Genomic DNA, 17037 nt, shown 5'->3' on the forward strand with positions numbered 1-17037 from the left:
AAATGTCACTTTTTTTTTCCCTTTCTAGTGTCTGTCCAGGAAAGTTTGGAAAGAAAATTTGGGAAACATGGGGGAACTATTCCAGTTGTGCCTACAGCAGAATTTCAAGATAGGATATCGGTAAGTAGTTGCTGCTGTTTTTTTACTGTTATGGACCTGTACTCTGATATTATAACTGAAATCTAAATTTTAGCATTGTAGCTATCATGGAGCTCTTTTTCCCAAGCAAAGCATTAGTACATAATTAGTCTAATGGCCAAACAAAGAAAGCAAGCAAATGATCTGAGCTACTTCAGAATATTGGAAATAAGCTATTTTTGATTTCTTTTACTTCAGGCCATGGAAAATACCTCCAATATAGTAAAAAAAGCGACAGATACAGATGCTTTTTGTATTTTGGAGCTTTTGTTGATATAATTTGCCTGGTTTTCCAAGAAACTTCGAACATGATATCTCACCACAGACAGTTTGATGTTTCTGTAACTCTAGAATAACACCAGGGTGAAAATCTGTAGCTTGTTCCTTTAACAGTGAATCGTCAGGCAAAGAAATGTCAGATAAAATTCATTGCTGTCTATTCTGTAGCAATACATAATGGGGAAATTTCCCTGTGATGATTTGTGAGCTCATCCATTTGCATTTAAAAGGAAAGTTTGGAGGTGATGACAAAGTACAAGCCTAGAAATCCATAGCAATCAATAAGCAAATCCAGCATTAGAAATTGTTCTGAAGGTGTAAGACTGACTAATGACACCACCATATGAATTCAGAGTGTGCTGCCTTCTGAATACTGTGTGCTGGTTAGGTCTCTGCATCTTCAAACATTGGAAGTGTGGTAAAAGTTCAGAGCAAGATGACAAGGATAGATAAAAGTACAGGAGCTTCTCCGACATGGAACAATGAATTAACCTAGGTCCTACTAGCCTGAATGAGGCCTGAGGTGGAGACAGTGATCTGTAGAATGAGGGATATGGAAAGAGGTGGGTAAGGATAGATTGTCCACTGCAGGGAATGGTGGAAGACAGTGAGATGTGTTCCAGCAAAACCAGCACAGTGAGGTGCACAATGAAGAATAAGGGCATGGTTCCTAGCACAGCAGACACTTCAGGTGTGCAATACTCTGCCAAGGGATACATGGAAACTAGAAACATTAGTTGGTTTGGTTTCTAAACTTAAATTCAGGAGGAGAAAATGAGGAGAAAAACAGTCTAGCAAGTTGTGAAAAACATTAAACCATGCTTCCTCAGGAAGAAATCAGAAGTGCATATAAACTTGGACTACAGCCAGATGATAACAATAGACTTTATTTAGCTTGATCCAGAAATGGTGCATTTTATACATATTAGGCTATATGAGCAGCACGTGTGATGGGTTCTGTGGCTTAAAGCAAATGCTGCATCTCTTAAACACAAGCCATAGAAACTGGCCTAATACTTTCTACTTCCAGCCCAAATTGGTATTTGAGGGAAAGCAAGTATTTTGTGGAGCCAGTATTACAGCAATCAGGATGATGAAACATTGAACCTGTAATGAGTCATCCTAATTCTTCAGCTGCTTATTGTTCTGTGTATTTAAATTTTGATGGAAATACAGTTGTGGAGTTGCTAAGGGCTAATATGATGTGGAGTATATGAATCTATGCCCTTTCTAAAACCTGTTTGTCTTCAAAACAATTGCAATAGGTTGTTGACTCTTGGAAACTTTTTTGTTTAATGCTTACTGTGTGGTCTGAAGGCTGAAAACAGTAATTACTACATCAGTAGATAATGGTAGGATCATGCATCTAGAAGCTCGGCCCATAAAAGTCTTCAGTGCTTACATCTGAGGTTTTAGAATTTAATTGATCATATCTAGCTCTTCAAGTAACACAGTAAAGGCTATTTAGATTCTTTACGCATCATTAGAAGAGAATGGATGAGCAAGCTTCAGTAATTATGAGAATCCAACATGTCATTGTCCCCAGCACACAATGAGGACCTTTTTGTGTTGTGGATTAAACCATGATTTTATTCTCTGTTGTTGCAGGGTGCATCTGAGAAAGACATTGTGCACTCTGGGTTGGCTTACACAATGGAACGTTCTGCCCGGGTAAATACTGCATAACTATATATACTTACATGAAAGAAAACTGACATGGCTTTGGGACAGTTTTTGAATTTTTTACAGAATTTTTTTGCAATTAAAGGAGTACATAAATAGTACATGATTAATGGAAGTCACTTAGAGTATGAAGAATTTCTGCTCTGTGCCATCATTACCAGTTTGAACTGGATATAATAAACATTAGAGATTATTCTGGTAGAATAATAATATAATAGTAAGTAGAAACTTTTTAGTTGTTCTCTTGTATCTGGGACATGTACATAATTACTTCACCATTAGCAGTTTTAGATTAATTCCTCTACGCTGTATGTTTAATTAGTGGGACAAAGGCTACTTGAAACATCTCATCTCCCTTTCAGTGTAAGATTTGAAAAGTCCCTTTCAGCTCTCAGTTGTAAGGGGAATCAAGAAATTCCTTAATTGGTCCACAAAGGATACAAGCTCTGATACCAATCTAGCAGCTCCTTTTACTCCTTGCTTGGATCCTACAAGCAAAATTGTCAAGCTCCTGTGGAGAAATTTGCAGAAACTACATGTAACCTTTTCTGTTTCAGCAAATCATGCGTACTGCCATGACATACAACCTGGGCCTGGACCTGAGAACAGCTGCCTACGTCAATGCAATTGAGAAAGTCTTCAAAGTGTACAATGAGGCTGGTTTGACCTTTACATAAACAGGCCATGACCGCTCCTTGTTGTATCCCACCCCTCGCTGTTAATGTACCCTCTTCTTGAGAAAGCTTATCACAAGTTTACATGTAACCACAAAATTTTCTTTTCTTCTGACATTATAGTGGATTCTATTCTCAATTAGTTTCAGTTCCAAACTAGTCTTTTTTACAATAAAAATCCATGGATTAGGAAATTGTATACAAGTTATGTATCTGAAGATAACAGTTCATCTGCACTTGTGGGGGCCATTCTGGGTGTTTCACCTACAAATCAAAATGGTACATTTTATGTATGAAAGAGTGGTCTTGCCACCTGAGCCACTTCTCAGACTTCAGATCAGATACTGTACTATATGAGCACTTAGCTCATTATTACTTCATGCACTTTTGTTTAATGACATAATTTTGGCTTCAGCACTTTCAGTAAGGCCTTGTATGATCAATGCTGTGGCATTGTCAAAGGAAGAATGGGCCTCCAGCAGGGATTAACTTTGATAGGAGTCTAGTTTTTATTTGTAGTAATGCTTCAGGCCTGATTCTCTTAAGGAAATATTTTTTCTTTACTGTGCTACTGTTACAGCACTGCCTTTCCTTGTTTGTTCAAGCTAGTTTGACTATCATCATGACATTTGTAGCGCTGACAGACTAATATTTTTATAAGCTGAAACTATTGAGCAACTCTAGTTATGTTTTTAATCAAGTATCTACATAACTATTCTGACTATAGGTTGTTTCCATGTTTTTTTAAGAAAGGGATATTTTGAATTCGGTAAGCAATCATACTTAGGTTTTTTGGAATTCTTTTTCAGTCCTTTCCTTTCAGAGGCTTTCTGAAAATTAGATACTGCCTCAGTGAACAACAAGAGTGAAACTGAACCCAGAAATCATTGGCCAAACCACAGAGGAGCTAGAATGCTGCTATAAACTTAATTCACTGTCTTAACACACACAGCCTTTTTTGTTTTTCTTTGTCATCAGGAGGTCTTGAAAGTTTTGAACGTAAAGTACAACAAAATGGACCTCAACAAAATAATGGATCAAGCACAGTTTTTGAAGTGTAAGGCTTTTGTCCCTTGGAGTCCCCTTGAAGTGCCAGATGTTATTTATGTAATGAATATGAATGTTTTTTTTAAAAAGACAATTAGTCCCTCCCAGAAACTCATGCTTTTTCCTAACTACTTTGTAACTGCATGACATAACCTGGAGAGAGAGCAGTTATTAAAAAAAGTTGACCTTTCCAAACCTATTATGCTGGTGTATTACTGTTTTCTACTTAATACTATAGCTTTCTGTAGCTACAATCTGCAGCTTTTCACAGCACACATGTCCATTCATTACCTGACCACTACTAAGATACTATCCCTGAATTATCTTAAGGGGCTCACTAATACATATCTTTGTCTCTTGAACTTGCCTGTCAGCAAGATTTTGAAGTATTTTATATATTTAGTAAATATATTTATAAAATCTATTTTATATAATTAGTAAATCATTTCAGGTCTTTTGTCCTCTAAAATTTGTGTGAAGAAATATTTAGTAGTTAGCATGGAGCAGTAAACCTGTGTGAGGTATTTAATTAGTGGCTTACTTCATCATATATGCTGGCATCTAGGGTTGTGCTACAGATCAAGTAAGTGCAGCATGTGTATATGTGTATATACACACATACTATTTAAAAAAACATGAACCCTTTGAGCTTGGGAATTATTGTGATCAAGGTATGGATCTCTAAACATAAGATCTGTATCCTGGATCATATTCTTCAGTGCCATTTTTACATAGATGATTATAAAGTGTAAAACAAAATTATGATTTTAACAGTTCAGCTCTGACAAATTGTGACCAAAATGTGGAGGCAAAAGCTTACAAATAAACAGTTGTATTGTAAAAGATAGAAATAATCTTAAAAGTAGTGTTGCATTATCTGGCAGCAAATTCATTTAAGCAAAATTCTTACTGTTCTCCCTCCCCTGTTTAGTTTCCTCTATAGCTAGTAAAGCAGCCCTAGTTTGGCTGGGCTAACTTTAAAAATGGGACCCTTTCAGTGCTGGCACATACACAAAGCTGGTATAGCTAACTGGGATATCTTCTACCTCCTACCAACTTGGAAGGGAAAAAAGCCAAAGCCTGCACAATGCCTGTAATTGCCCGGTTCATTAGCATCCTCTGTTCTTGTGTACACATACGTTAACACTTCTTTTCTGGGGATATCTTGGGAAAAAAAGCGGACCTACCACCTGGCATGATTTTACTAAAGCTAGAGATGAGCCCTTAAAGTTCACTGGATCTCTACTCAGCAGTTTAATTGCAGTAGTTACTGACCCACTGTTAAACAGTCAGTGTTGGAGACATGAATCCAAGCATATCAAGGGTGGGTAAAAAACTCAGGGTACTTCCAATCAGAGATTCTTGATGAGACAAATGCTTGGAGGCTGACTTAAGAGCTGATTTGCCCTTTGGAGCTCAACACAAGAGCCAAATACTTATCAGTGATCCCAGACTTCTTGTTATAGCCTGCTCTGAAATAATCTCGCACCAGTTCTGAGCATTGTTGACCTCACTCCTAATATGATCAGACAATTAAGGAAAAAAAAGTCACATGTTCCTTATCCACATCCACATTTTGTGCAAGTACCTCTCAACACCCTGCAACAACAACAGAGAGAAGAAAGTGGCAAAATTTTGTACAGTTTGTATGAGTTAATGTGATTTTAGTGGTTTGGGTATAAAGCAACTCTAGCCTTTTCCCAGCCCAAGCTACAATTGAAGAAAGCAATCACTCTCTGGGATGCATGTTATAAATACTGGGGCTTTTTTACTAAAACTGTAACTTCAGTTAGGTGTTGGATCCTCCTTACATATAATGTACACTACAAGTCTTATCTGCCAGCTAATAACCTTATCACTGCTTGTATTCACTTATATGCCACTAGACATTTATTAAGAAACTTGCTGTACTGTTTGGCAGGGAGCCAGTCAGGACCTGAAGTTAGGTCTGAACACAGATTTGTAACTGCTCTGAGCCACACCTACTACATAGAGTAAAGCACATCCTTACAGGGTATTTGTAAGCTCTCACTCAGCACTAAATACTGCTTAGGTATGTAGTTTGTGTGGAATAGCAGCTCAGCAAGTACTCTAAAGCTGCAAGCGATTCACATAAGGATGACACCACAGTGTTCAGAGTCACCTACCACCTGCAAATTACTAAATGCAAAATGTTTCTATTATACAGAAGAGCAAGCAGAATAGTTATTTTTTTATCCCAGCAAAGAACTGAGTACTACATCTCCTTTTCTATGATAGCAACTGTCACCAACAGGAAGAAGTGTCAAAGCAATGGAAATTCTTGCTGTGATTTCAAGATGCTGGGTAAGTAACCTCTAAATTAATGTGTTACTAATTGAGAAGTCTGTAGTATCAGATTCTAAGATCTCATTCTAAGTTCATATGCACACAGAGTGTTCCTGGCTTTTGAAGATTTTTTTCTGGTTGTTGATGAGTTACTCAAAATGATCTGGTTCTGATTGTTTCAGCTGCTGTCCCTGTGTGGGTTTAACAGGAGCCCTGCAGACATGGTCAGTGTGCCACAGTCTCTGTGTCACAGTGTGGCTGCAGTACCCATGGTGCCTGTGCTGTGCAGAGCTGCTGGAATGGCCCCAGTGACCCAGCTCAGCACAAAGCAGGTGCTGCAGCCAAGTGCTCTGCTGGCAGCAGTGCAACCTCCTGCTGCTGGCTTTGGCTTTGAGTGTCACAGTGCTGCTCTAGAGTGGTCACATACACCTCAAACTCATTTGAGCCTTCCTCAACACAGGAGCTAACTGTGATTTTACCAATGAGATCAGAAGAAGAAACACAGTCAGAGAGGCACAGAGGTTCTTACCTTGTCTGGAGAGGCCTGTTGGGTGCTCAGTTTTTGAGACTTGCACATGCACAGTCAGGATTTAGGCTCAGTGACAAAATGGGAGACCAACTCTCAAGTACTTGACTCTACATGCTGCCCACTTTAAGCCAGCCCTTATCCCACAAAAAAAAAAAAAACCCAAAAAAAACCAAAAAAACAAAAACAAAAAAACCCAAAAAAAACCCCCACCCAAACAAAAAAAAAAAATCTTTGCATTAGTAGGATAGCAGAGCTCTCGCTGCCTGCTCTGTGCAGTAATCCAGTGTTTCTAGACCAGTGATGGTAAATGTGTTTATGTATGTGTGACCAAAGGAATACATGCAGGCCAGGGGGAGTGTAAGTATTGTCTTTATTTAAGAGTATATGTAGTAGAAACTTGTTTGCAAAAATTTTAGTGGTGATACATGTGATACATTTTGATCTTCATTGTCCAAAGCTTTTGCCCCATGAAGTTGCTTGGTTTGCTACATTTTTTACAGCTTTTTCACCAGTTTCAGCAACTTTGTAGACTTCATCAAGTGCTTTTAAAAGAGAAAAAACAAAGATAACTGTAGCATCATTGCAATAGCTTCCCTTTTCCCACCAGGTGTGGGACAAGTAGCAAGGCAGTGTTGGGTGCCCTGTCTGGGATGTCACATTTGTGACATTTTGAAATAAACACAAGCATCACTGTACCTTTCTGACCAGCACTCTTAGCCTGCTCCGCTGCTTGCTGCACAGTCTGATTCACCGTGTCAACTGCAGTTAGGAGAAAAAGAAGTCAATTAAGCAGTCTTCACCCTTCCCCTAATTTCAACAGTCACATTTTCAAAGGGTTCCCCAAATGTTTCAGGGCTGAAAGATGAATAATTATTCCATAAGGATGGACATCCTGATCTAGTGGTAGAGGTGCTATTAGAACTCTGGTTGCAATTACCCACAGTATCCGTATATCTTGGCATAGATGGAGATTATGGATGTTAATGTGGGGTGCCAAGACTCAAGAAACAAAGCCTAGTAGAGGATTACGTGCAATGAAACCTTCCTTTTACTTAGCCTGGCTAGGATCTGCTGAGAGCAGTTTGATTGGTAAAGATTCTTTTGCCAACAGCATAAACTGATGCTCACTCTCTGAACTGCCTGTATGAGCAGCACATCAAAAATGTAGTGACTAGTTGAATACTTTCTCTTGTATCTAAAGAAAATGTATTCTATAAGAGACCAGAGTAGTTTTAAAGGCATGGAAAAGTTTAATAGAAGAGACATACTGAAAAATGAAGAGCAAGAGAAGGTATTGTCTTAGAGGCCTGCAGCCTAGAAAATAGTGGTAAATATTTGAATTATCAGCTTCTAACAGCTATGATCAGGGAAGTTTTGCTTACAGGAGTCAGAAGTTTGGGGCAAAGGGATTTGCATTGGACCTTTATTCATTGCCCCTGGCTCCAAATACTACTTTTAAAAAAACACCATAGATGTGTTCTGCACAGCAGATACTGAGAGCGTGGCTGACTGAGCAAGACATTCCTCATAGAAGTGGCAGGAGGGAGAAATGCTGAGGTGAGGAAAGACATTTGAGTGGACTGGGAGTGTCTAAAGCTTCAAAGGTCTCCAGGCTTGCATAGAATGTTTCTTCAACAGTGTTTTTTTAGTGTCTTGTAAAAACCAGTAGCCTATTTCACCCTGAGCTTGTAGGACATTTTCAACTGCTCAAAAGACATGCTAATTATCATTACATGCCATCTTTTGCTGCAGTTTCCTAATGTGAATGATGTCCACTGCTCATAAGGCGCAGCTAAGGAAAATGCTTCCCATAGCAATCTTGTGTCACAGCCAAGTTTGTGACTCCTTTCAGGACCCATGGGACAGGTGCTAATTTTAGATACTTGCAAAGCCCAGTTGGGCCACTCTGTACTTGGCAATGGCCCATGGGACTGTGCCTTTGGGGCACGTGCAGGCACAACAGAAGTAGTTCAGAAACCAGGTAATTAATAGTTGCAAAACCACCAGTTAGACAGTCTTTTTTTTACTTGAAATCTGGCATTAATCCCCCTTTGTTTTCATTTAATTGAGGGTTTAGAGGATACCTCTAGAATCCTTCCAGTCAGTGCAGTGCTAACACTGGTGTGACGAGTTCAGCATCATGTGCTGTGTATTTACTGCCTGGCATCAAGGTATGTGCAGATTGCACAGAAGTGGCCAAAGTCAGGCCAGTGCCTGGGACCCCCCTCTGTTGTTCCAGAATCCATCTCCAGCTGGAAGAGCCATGCTGCAGTGCAGGACTTCCTGGGAAGATGCAGGCAAAGGCCTTCAGAGAGATGATATCCAAAGAGCTGGTTCAGCTTCAAGTGCTTGGGACAGAGGGGGAAGGACTGCAGCTACTATTTATAAACTTTGCTCTTAGAGTTTGTTGACTCCTGAGCACTGAGTTCCATCAGCTGATTGAGATTAATACTCAGCTCCTCTGAAAATGACAAATGTCCCTTCTAAAACATCCATATTGTCTTCCAGCATAGGAAACAGTAGAGGTTTCCCCAGTGTTAAAGAAGTTAGGAACATCAAAAAGCTGCCACAAAATATGCATTTCTAGGACTATTCTATGGCAAAATCAGAAAGAAATCTTCATTTGAAAAATTGATGGTTCCTTTCCAATTGCCCACATCCTGGTGTTTTTCTTTCATGCTTCAACATAAAAATAGCTGATCTAAGAATAAATCCAAATTCTTTGGAAAACAAGGTGGCTTTGGGATTGTTCATCTTCCTAGCAAAATGAACCAAGTAATGGTAAATAAGTAACAGGCTTCCCACATTGGGCACATAGCCCACAAGTAATATTTCTACAACATTTGAAGTCACAGACAAAATAACTAGTTTCAAGAGTTTACCTAAATGTCATGTAAAGAAATATGAAAGAGTTTCCAGTGCTCACATACTAAGCACAAACACTTCAGGAATATTAGCAGTGCAGGTCTCCATGTTAAAGCTCCACTAACAATGGTTATTTAACTTCGGGGCCAGCTCAGCAAAACTCTGCAGGAGTGAACTTGGCTCATGCCCTGAGCCCCTGCAGCTGCACTTGTGCTCTCGGTGGGGTGCATGACTGCGGTGCTGGCAGGGCTGGAGCACTGACATCAGGGCACTGAACTGCGTCTCTCTGGGCAGCACCGAGCGGATCAGAGCCTCAGAGCCGATACACTGTGCTGCTGCAGAACTCGTATTTGTCATGGCTGCTCGTATTAGGAAGCAAAGCCCTAAATAAGCAGCCTCGCCTCTGCTCGCAGCTTTCTTCTGTCCTGTCATCAGTGCATCATCGAGGTACCCACGCACTATGAGCCTGAACAGGAAAAGTTGTTGGAAACCCAGTAGTTCATATCAGACCTCCACTCACTATAGTGTTAGAGGGCTTGGAGATTACAGGATGTGCTGACCCCACCCTTGAGGGCAGCACCGATACAGTTCATGCCCTAGGGGCAGATTTGCTCGCAGCAGCAGGGGCGGGAGCAGGGCAAATACTTTAGCACCCAAGGCACGCTCCAGAGGAGGGAAAACAGCAATTTGTATTTACCTGCCACCTGTGCAGCACTTTCAGCTTGTTGCACAGCTTCCTCAGCGAGCTTCTTCCCAATCCCGAACATGGCTGCGCCCAGTCCTCTCTCCCCGGATGAGACGGCGAGTGAATCCCTAAGTTCGGTTCTGTTACACTGTTTGGCAAAGTGCAGCTTTTTATAGACAAAGCAGGACTCCTCCCAGTAGTTAGAGGGCAAATGCAAACTGGAACAGGGAAAAGTCATGAGCCCTTGTTGGGTGATTAATATACCAGGCATAAAAGGGTGAAGAGACATTAATGTTTGTTATGATTTCCTCCCCGGAGAGAGGGCGTGGATTCACTGGCAGAAGTTTTCCATAGCCCAGGAATGAAAGCTTTGTTTTTCCATATCGGGGGGTTGGTAAACAGTGTGCATGCCACAGCTGTCCTGACCAAAGGCTCCGGTGCCGCAGGGGGATACGCAGGCTGGCACGGCCCGTCGTGAACCGGGCAGAAAAACATTGCATTGAGAAACTTCTGAAGAATTGCTTAAATCAACTCTGTCATTTCAAAACCTTACATAGAAAAGTATCCAGTTTCAGATGATTCTTGCCCACGTTCTTTTGATCCCCAGTGGGACTTAAAATTCACTGCTATAAAAAGAAATGGGAGGCACTAATCCTGCTTTTTAAAGTGTCTGATGAAATCTGTATTGTGTTAGAGAAAGCTCAGAATTTCGTGGTGTGTCATAATTAATATTATAACCTCTTATTTCTAAGGTCTGGTTCAGGAGAGTAGGTTTGTGTCCTTCCCCACTGTCCCCACAGCAAACACTTTGCAGGATCAGCACAGCCTCCAGAGTCTCAAGCATCAGCAACAGCTGATGGGGTTCAGGTGGGTTCACTCCAGCTGCCAAAAAGCTGAGCTGCCCAGCCTTGTCCCTCCAGCTGTAGCCAATGGGATATGATGTTCAGGAGGCAGACTGCTGAGCATGTGGCCCCCACAGGCACCCTGGTTCCTCTCACAGGGCACCTTAATGTTGTCTAGCCACACAGAGCTGATCTTGCCCCAAAACACTAAGCTTACTTTTTTCTGGCATCACCAGCTTTCCACCAAAACTACTGTGGTGCCCTTTCACACAGGACAGAGGGTTTCACTCTGTTGATCAAATAATTATTGCTGAAAACAGGGTGAAAATGCATAATCTACCTCAGAACAAGGGTTTATGTATCAAACTGTTCTTTATCCTACAGCTGCCACCACAGCAGGCTCTAGGAAGGCATCTCTTGTTGCCATGCATGGCATTTCATAAACAACAGTTCCTCTGCAATGCCCCTTTCCAGCATTACAGTAAAAGCTCTGTTTTCTTCCCACCACTGCAGTTTGTTTACAGACAACAAAGTCCTACTTTATATCAATTAAACAGCATATAGAGTTACTGAGGGTAGAGAGGGGGTTCCCTTCCTCATTTTATCTTCTGACAACAGGGAAAGGATTATTCACCATATCTGAAAGCAAATTCTACCACAATATACTCACAAAAGAACCAGAAGGAAAGTAACAATATTGGTTTTAAACTGACATCAAGTTGAGGGTTGTTGACAAAGTTCAAAACAGACCTACAATGCAGGAAAAAAAGAAAACAAACTCCAAAATATTTCAGATAACTCAGACCAGCATCTGACCAGTGGAAATTCTTTGCACAGCAGCCAAGCAGTAAAACGTACACATTGTTCCCTGTGACATCCTCAACTACCCACGGCCAGCCTTGTTCACAGGAAATTGCAATTTCCTAGTCCTGTTCTGCTGCTGCTTCAGTTACTGACAGCAGAAAGATGTGAGAAGACAGCAAGACTCAGAGTCAGCAACAGGTCTGTGTATTTGCCAGGCGTGTTTACATTATCATTGGAAATACCCCTCCGCATCCTATCCTAATTCCAACGTGGAGAATGGTTCCCACTCTCACACACTCCAGTACCACAAATACAGCTTTCTTTTGGAAAGCCACATTAGCTCATGAGCAACTTCCATGAGTGTGGCCTGGTACAACACCAGCACTGGGTTTCCAGTGAACATCAGTGCAGCAATAAGATTACAGAACCAACCCTAATTACATTATACTGGTGCACTGCAGGTATGTGTTGAGTTGTAACATGGGTGAGGAGAGAGTACATGCCATCACAACACTCCTACACACAGGTAAAGGTGATGTTTGCCTCACAGAGTGAAAACACACATTTTTCAAATACAAAAAGGACCCATTTTCTCTCACTCCATGTAGACCAAAGCCATGGAAAACCAATGAGGAGGTCAGTTCCCTGCAAGCACCAGGCCCTTGATCACGCATGCATTTAGACTGACATTTGGTTGCAGTCAGTGTCACAGTTTCTGCCATCACAGCAACAAGTCTGGGTAACTGCATTCCACAGCTCCTGGAATGGAGCCCCTGCACCATTCTACTTCTACCTACTTCTGCCCTGCTGGGCCCCTGGCTCTCCGCAGCCTGAGGAGCTCTGCTCATTCCTGCACAGGGGCTGCCGAGAGCGGGCCTGGCTCTGCCGCCCCTCAGGGCTCGTCCTGTGGGCGCCTGGCCTGGCCCCGGCCTCGCTGAGCTGGGCTGGGCCGGCAACGCCAGGGCCGGCAACGGCGGAACACGGGGCTGGAGCTGCCGAGGCACAAACAAACACAAACACAAACACAAACACAAACACAAACACAAACACAAACACAAACGCTGCCTGAGCTCAGCCACCAGCCGCCATGGCAGACACACCAGGCTGCAGAGCAGGGATGAATCCCGGCACCTTCACTGCGGGCACGGGCTGCAGGGCCCTCGTGCCCAGGCCAACTGCAGCACCCACAGCACCAACACCAACACTCGCCCCAACACCAGCACTGACACTCACCCACCCACTCTCCCAGCACACCACTGCCCTACCTGCCCACTGTGTCTGCAGCCAGCAGCTCCCCTGGGAATCCTCTCACAGCCCCGTTAAAGCCTCCCCAGCCTACACCCAGCACAGCCAGGCAGCCCCAGCCCAGGTGCAGCAGGCTTTGGGGAAAGGACCATTTTTGCAAAACCTTGTCAGGTTTTGAGTGAAGGGTCTGTGTGGTTGGTGGGAAATAAACTTCAGACTTGAATATGAAAGTCAACTTGTCCTCTGGGCAGGAAACCCGACTGCTGCCATGGGCCCTGGGGGCAGACAGTGCTGACAGCCCCAGAAGGGAGCTGGACAACATTGTTCATTACCAGAGACATCAAGGAGTGGCTGGGATATCCTTTCCAACTTTGCTAATCCAGCAATCATGGTTACCTGGGAGGTGGTGCCAAGAGGGGGCAATTTGCCACTTGTCCTGTTGCTGCCCGCTGCTGCTGCTGCTCCCCTCTGGGGAGGAGATTGAGTGGGGCAGCTGCCATTGTTTGGGGCCTGGTGAATGGCAGAACCCAGGCAGAGCATGCAGCCTGCACAGCAGCTCCAACTGCGGGACACCCCAGGGCACGTGGGCAACAGCATCCAACACACCAACAGTTTATTCAGCTCCAGGTTTCTTGATCTTACTTTGCCACATGTGACAGGAAATTACAGCTGCAAAGATGTTTCAGAGAGCTTGGATTCTTGATTACCTTTACACTATTAATCACAGTATTCACCTGAGAGGAGGACAAAAATCTGGTAAAAATCTGTGTGCCCCCCCACCCCGCATTCCCCTGGCCTGTTGAGTTGTGAAGAGGATATGGAGAGGACTGTTTGCCCCTCAGCCACACTGGGGAGGCCTCTGGGGCATTGGAGTGGGGCATGGAGCAGAGGTGCTCAGGCTGGGCAGTCCAGCCAGGCTAAAACATGAATCCCCTTTGCTCAGCATTTCATAGCTCAGGCAGCTGCAGGCACACCCAACACCAAATATAAGGAAGAACTCTGGTGTGACATAACGTCACGTGTTGGGGGCTGATGGCACAGGAGCTGCTAGGAGCTCTAGGGATGTCTGCCTTACTTTTACAGAACATCTGGAGGATTCAGTTGGGATGGGGAGATGCAGTCCTGGGTTGGGTCATGGGTCCCTGTGTGATACGTGAGTGAAAGAGAGCCTCAAATGCTTCCAGACCAAAGAGCACTGTGACTAAGGCAGGGACCTTACTTGTGGAGCAAAGTGCTTAAGTTTAGACCTGGAAACACTTGCCAGCAAGTGACTCAGACTCATATGTGCCCATGGCACAGCGTGCACCTTCAGGACAAAAGAGATGTGAAATACTCTGATCAGGCTCCTGAAGCAACCAGGGCATCCCTGCACTGGGGATCAGGAGTCAGGAACTGCTCTGGACGCTCCCTGGCTGGATGGATAAAGTGATTTCTCCTCTCTCAGCTCAGTGGGTGACCTCCAGTAGTCCCTCCAGCAGTCCCTCCAGCCAGGCTGTCCAGTCCCTACCCTGCCAGTGCTGCTGCCAACATTGGGCCAGAGCAGGGGCAGCTGACAGCTGTGTAGTTATACTGAAGACAACTGGAATAGAGGGGTACAAAACTGCACACCAGGTGTCAGGGCTGCATCCCCCATGAACAAAGCAGGAGGAACAGTGTCTGTCATGTAAAGGGATAACAGGTTTTACTGATGAAAATATCTGCAAGTGTACAAATATTTAAAATTATTTGCAGGCAGTCAAAAAAGGTGCGATGGTGTATGGGTCACAATCACACACAAAACAGCATTGGTGTTTGAACTGCTGAGCCTAAAGAGCTCAGTCTTCAAAGATTTCACCACCAGAGAGGTAACCATGAAAAGTACTAAATAATAAAGTACTATTGAGGGTTGCCCAGTAACTGAGAGTGCAATAGTCTAATGCTTTTTCTGTGAGCTTGTACTTCGGTAAATATTTAGGCTTTTAAAGCTTTAAATGACAGGAGCCATTGCATAGGGACACTGTGCAAAGCCATGGACTACATTTACTCACAGATGGTCTATTACATAAAAGGCGCAGTAAAGGCTTTTCTGTTCGTGCAGTCCTTGGGCAGATTGCAGACAGGTATGGTCTTTGGGGTCAGCAATGAGCCAGTCTCTCCTCAGACCAAATTCACAAAGATTGGCTTCCAAAAAGCCCTGAATAACCACAGCTCTTTGTCAAGAGGCGCAATACTCTGATACCTCAAACAGGCCTGGACTGCCCTATTTCATTGCAGCCAGGCAGTTTTGGTCATGCTTGGGGTTTCTTTTGTAAGTCACAAATTGGATTCTTACTGAAACAGGCTGGTAAGGCTTCAAAGCAAGAGAGGGGGAAAAAAAGGAAAAAAAAAAAAAAGAAAGGAAATACTGCCTAGCAATGAGAAACAGTCAGAGGCCGAGGTAAGAGCACTTACTGTGAATAAGTGGGTATTAGTGCCTTCTGTTGACAGAGGCAGCACTAAGAGGGCATCCTGTCCAGCTGCACAGCCTCTGATTGCTGCTTGCTGGGCAATCTCAAATAAATATTTCCATCTCCTAGGCAAGAAGATTGCCCCCTTGCCTGTGTGGCAACAGCTCTGTCCCTGCACAGGCCATGGCTGGCTGGGGCTGCCTCGGAGCACAAACTGCACAGAAACCTCACATGGACTGCTCACAACCTGCACACAAACTGCTCACAACCTGCACACAAACTGCACATAAACTGTACACAAATTTCAGACAAACTGCACACAAACTGCTCACAAACCTCAAACTGCACACAAACTGCATATGAACTGCACATAAACTGCTCACTAACTGCACACTAACTGCATACAAATTGCACACAAACTGCACACAACCTGTGCATGAACTGCACACAAATTGCACTTAAACCACACACAAACTGCTCACAAACTGCACACAAACAGCAGCTGGAGCAAGAGCAGAGCACCTGCAGGGATCTCTCAAACCTGCTGCCCTTCAGCAGCAGTGTCCCAAGCAAGCAGTGAGGTGAAGACACCAGGGTTTGTTCCCAGGAGGTTTAACAGGAGATGTGTTGTGGATAATGAAAACAAGACATTTGGATGGGCACCAGATGTGTAGGAGAAAGGAGAAGGGGATGGACACCACAACTCTGTTCACTCACAGACACCACAGGGCTCCTCTGCAGTGCCAGGCTGCTGGTTTCTATCCATCTGCCAGACTGCAGAAGGGTTCAGTACTCCCCTCCTTTACAGTGACCTCACAGGGCTTCGAATCCAAGAGCAAAAGAGATTAGCAAGACATTCTGCGATCCTTCACTGAAAGCCCCAGCAAAATAACGAGATTAAATAACATGATCTGAGTAGTGGAAATCTTACAGTACATTTATTTATCTTAATCTAAAAATACAGAGGATGGGAACAAGCAAACAACTGACAAGAAATACAACCCCAGCTAATTTTTGATTATTGGAAGAAGACTCAGTTTCAACACATGACTGTTCTGGTGTCCTAATTATGAACAGTTTCACTGGCTTTGTAAATACACTCAGCAAATGTGGCAATAATCACTGAGCTGTTGTAAGAGCAGGGCAGTAGCATTGCCAAAACCTTTTGAGCCATGTTGACAATTGTGAGCAGACGTGCTAAAAGATTATATTTTTCTATGTAAAGGATGAGGGGGACCTTCTGCCTTAAAAATTTGTATTTGAAGAGAACAAAATTATCCAGATATCAAACAGCTTTCATTTTTCTACACAAAGAAATAGGTAATAGCAGACCAAAGAGAGAGAGAGATTTATACAAGCAGACTTGAATTAGCATCATTTTTTAAATCCACATTTTTTCCCAAAGCCAGACATTGCTTCTGCAGCCTGACCGGCCACTTTTTCTACTCCATCTTGTGCAGTCTTGGAAGCCTTGTCAAAAGCTGCAAGAGAGGGAAAAAGATAAGCAGAAAGT

At 43.2% G+C, this 17037-nt stretch overlaps 1 protein-coding gene across 1 annotated transcript; it reads left to right on the forward strand.

Moving 5' to 3' along the window:
• Positions 1-24: 24 nt before the first annotated feature.
• GLUD1 (glutamate dehydrogenase 1) lies at positions 25-4020 on the forward strand (the record flags this gene model as incomplete). The annotated part of the gene is made up of 3 exons (XM_056495075.1): positions 25-120; positions 2026-2088; positions 2658-4020. Coding segments are annotated over 3 exons (279 nt in total), but the record flags the coding sequence as incomplete, so codon positions are not given.
• Positions 4021-17037: the final 13017 nt, after the last annotated feature.

This window comes from Oenanthe melanoleuca, chromosome 6, assembly GCF_029582105.1.
Source record: "Oenanthe melanoleuca isolate GR-GAL-2019-014 chromosome 6, OMel1.0, whole genome shotgun sequence".
Classification (NCBI taxonomy): domain Eukaryota; kingdom Metazoa; phylum Chordata; class Aves; order Passeriformes; family Muscicapidae; genus Oenanthe; species Oenanthe melanoleuca.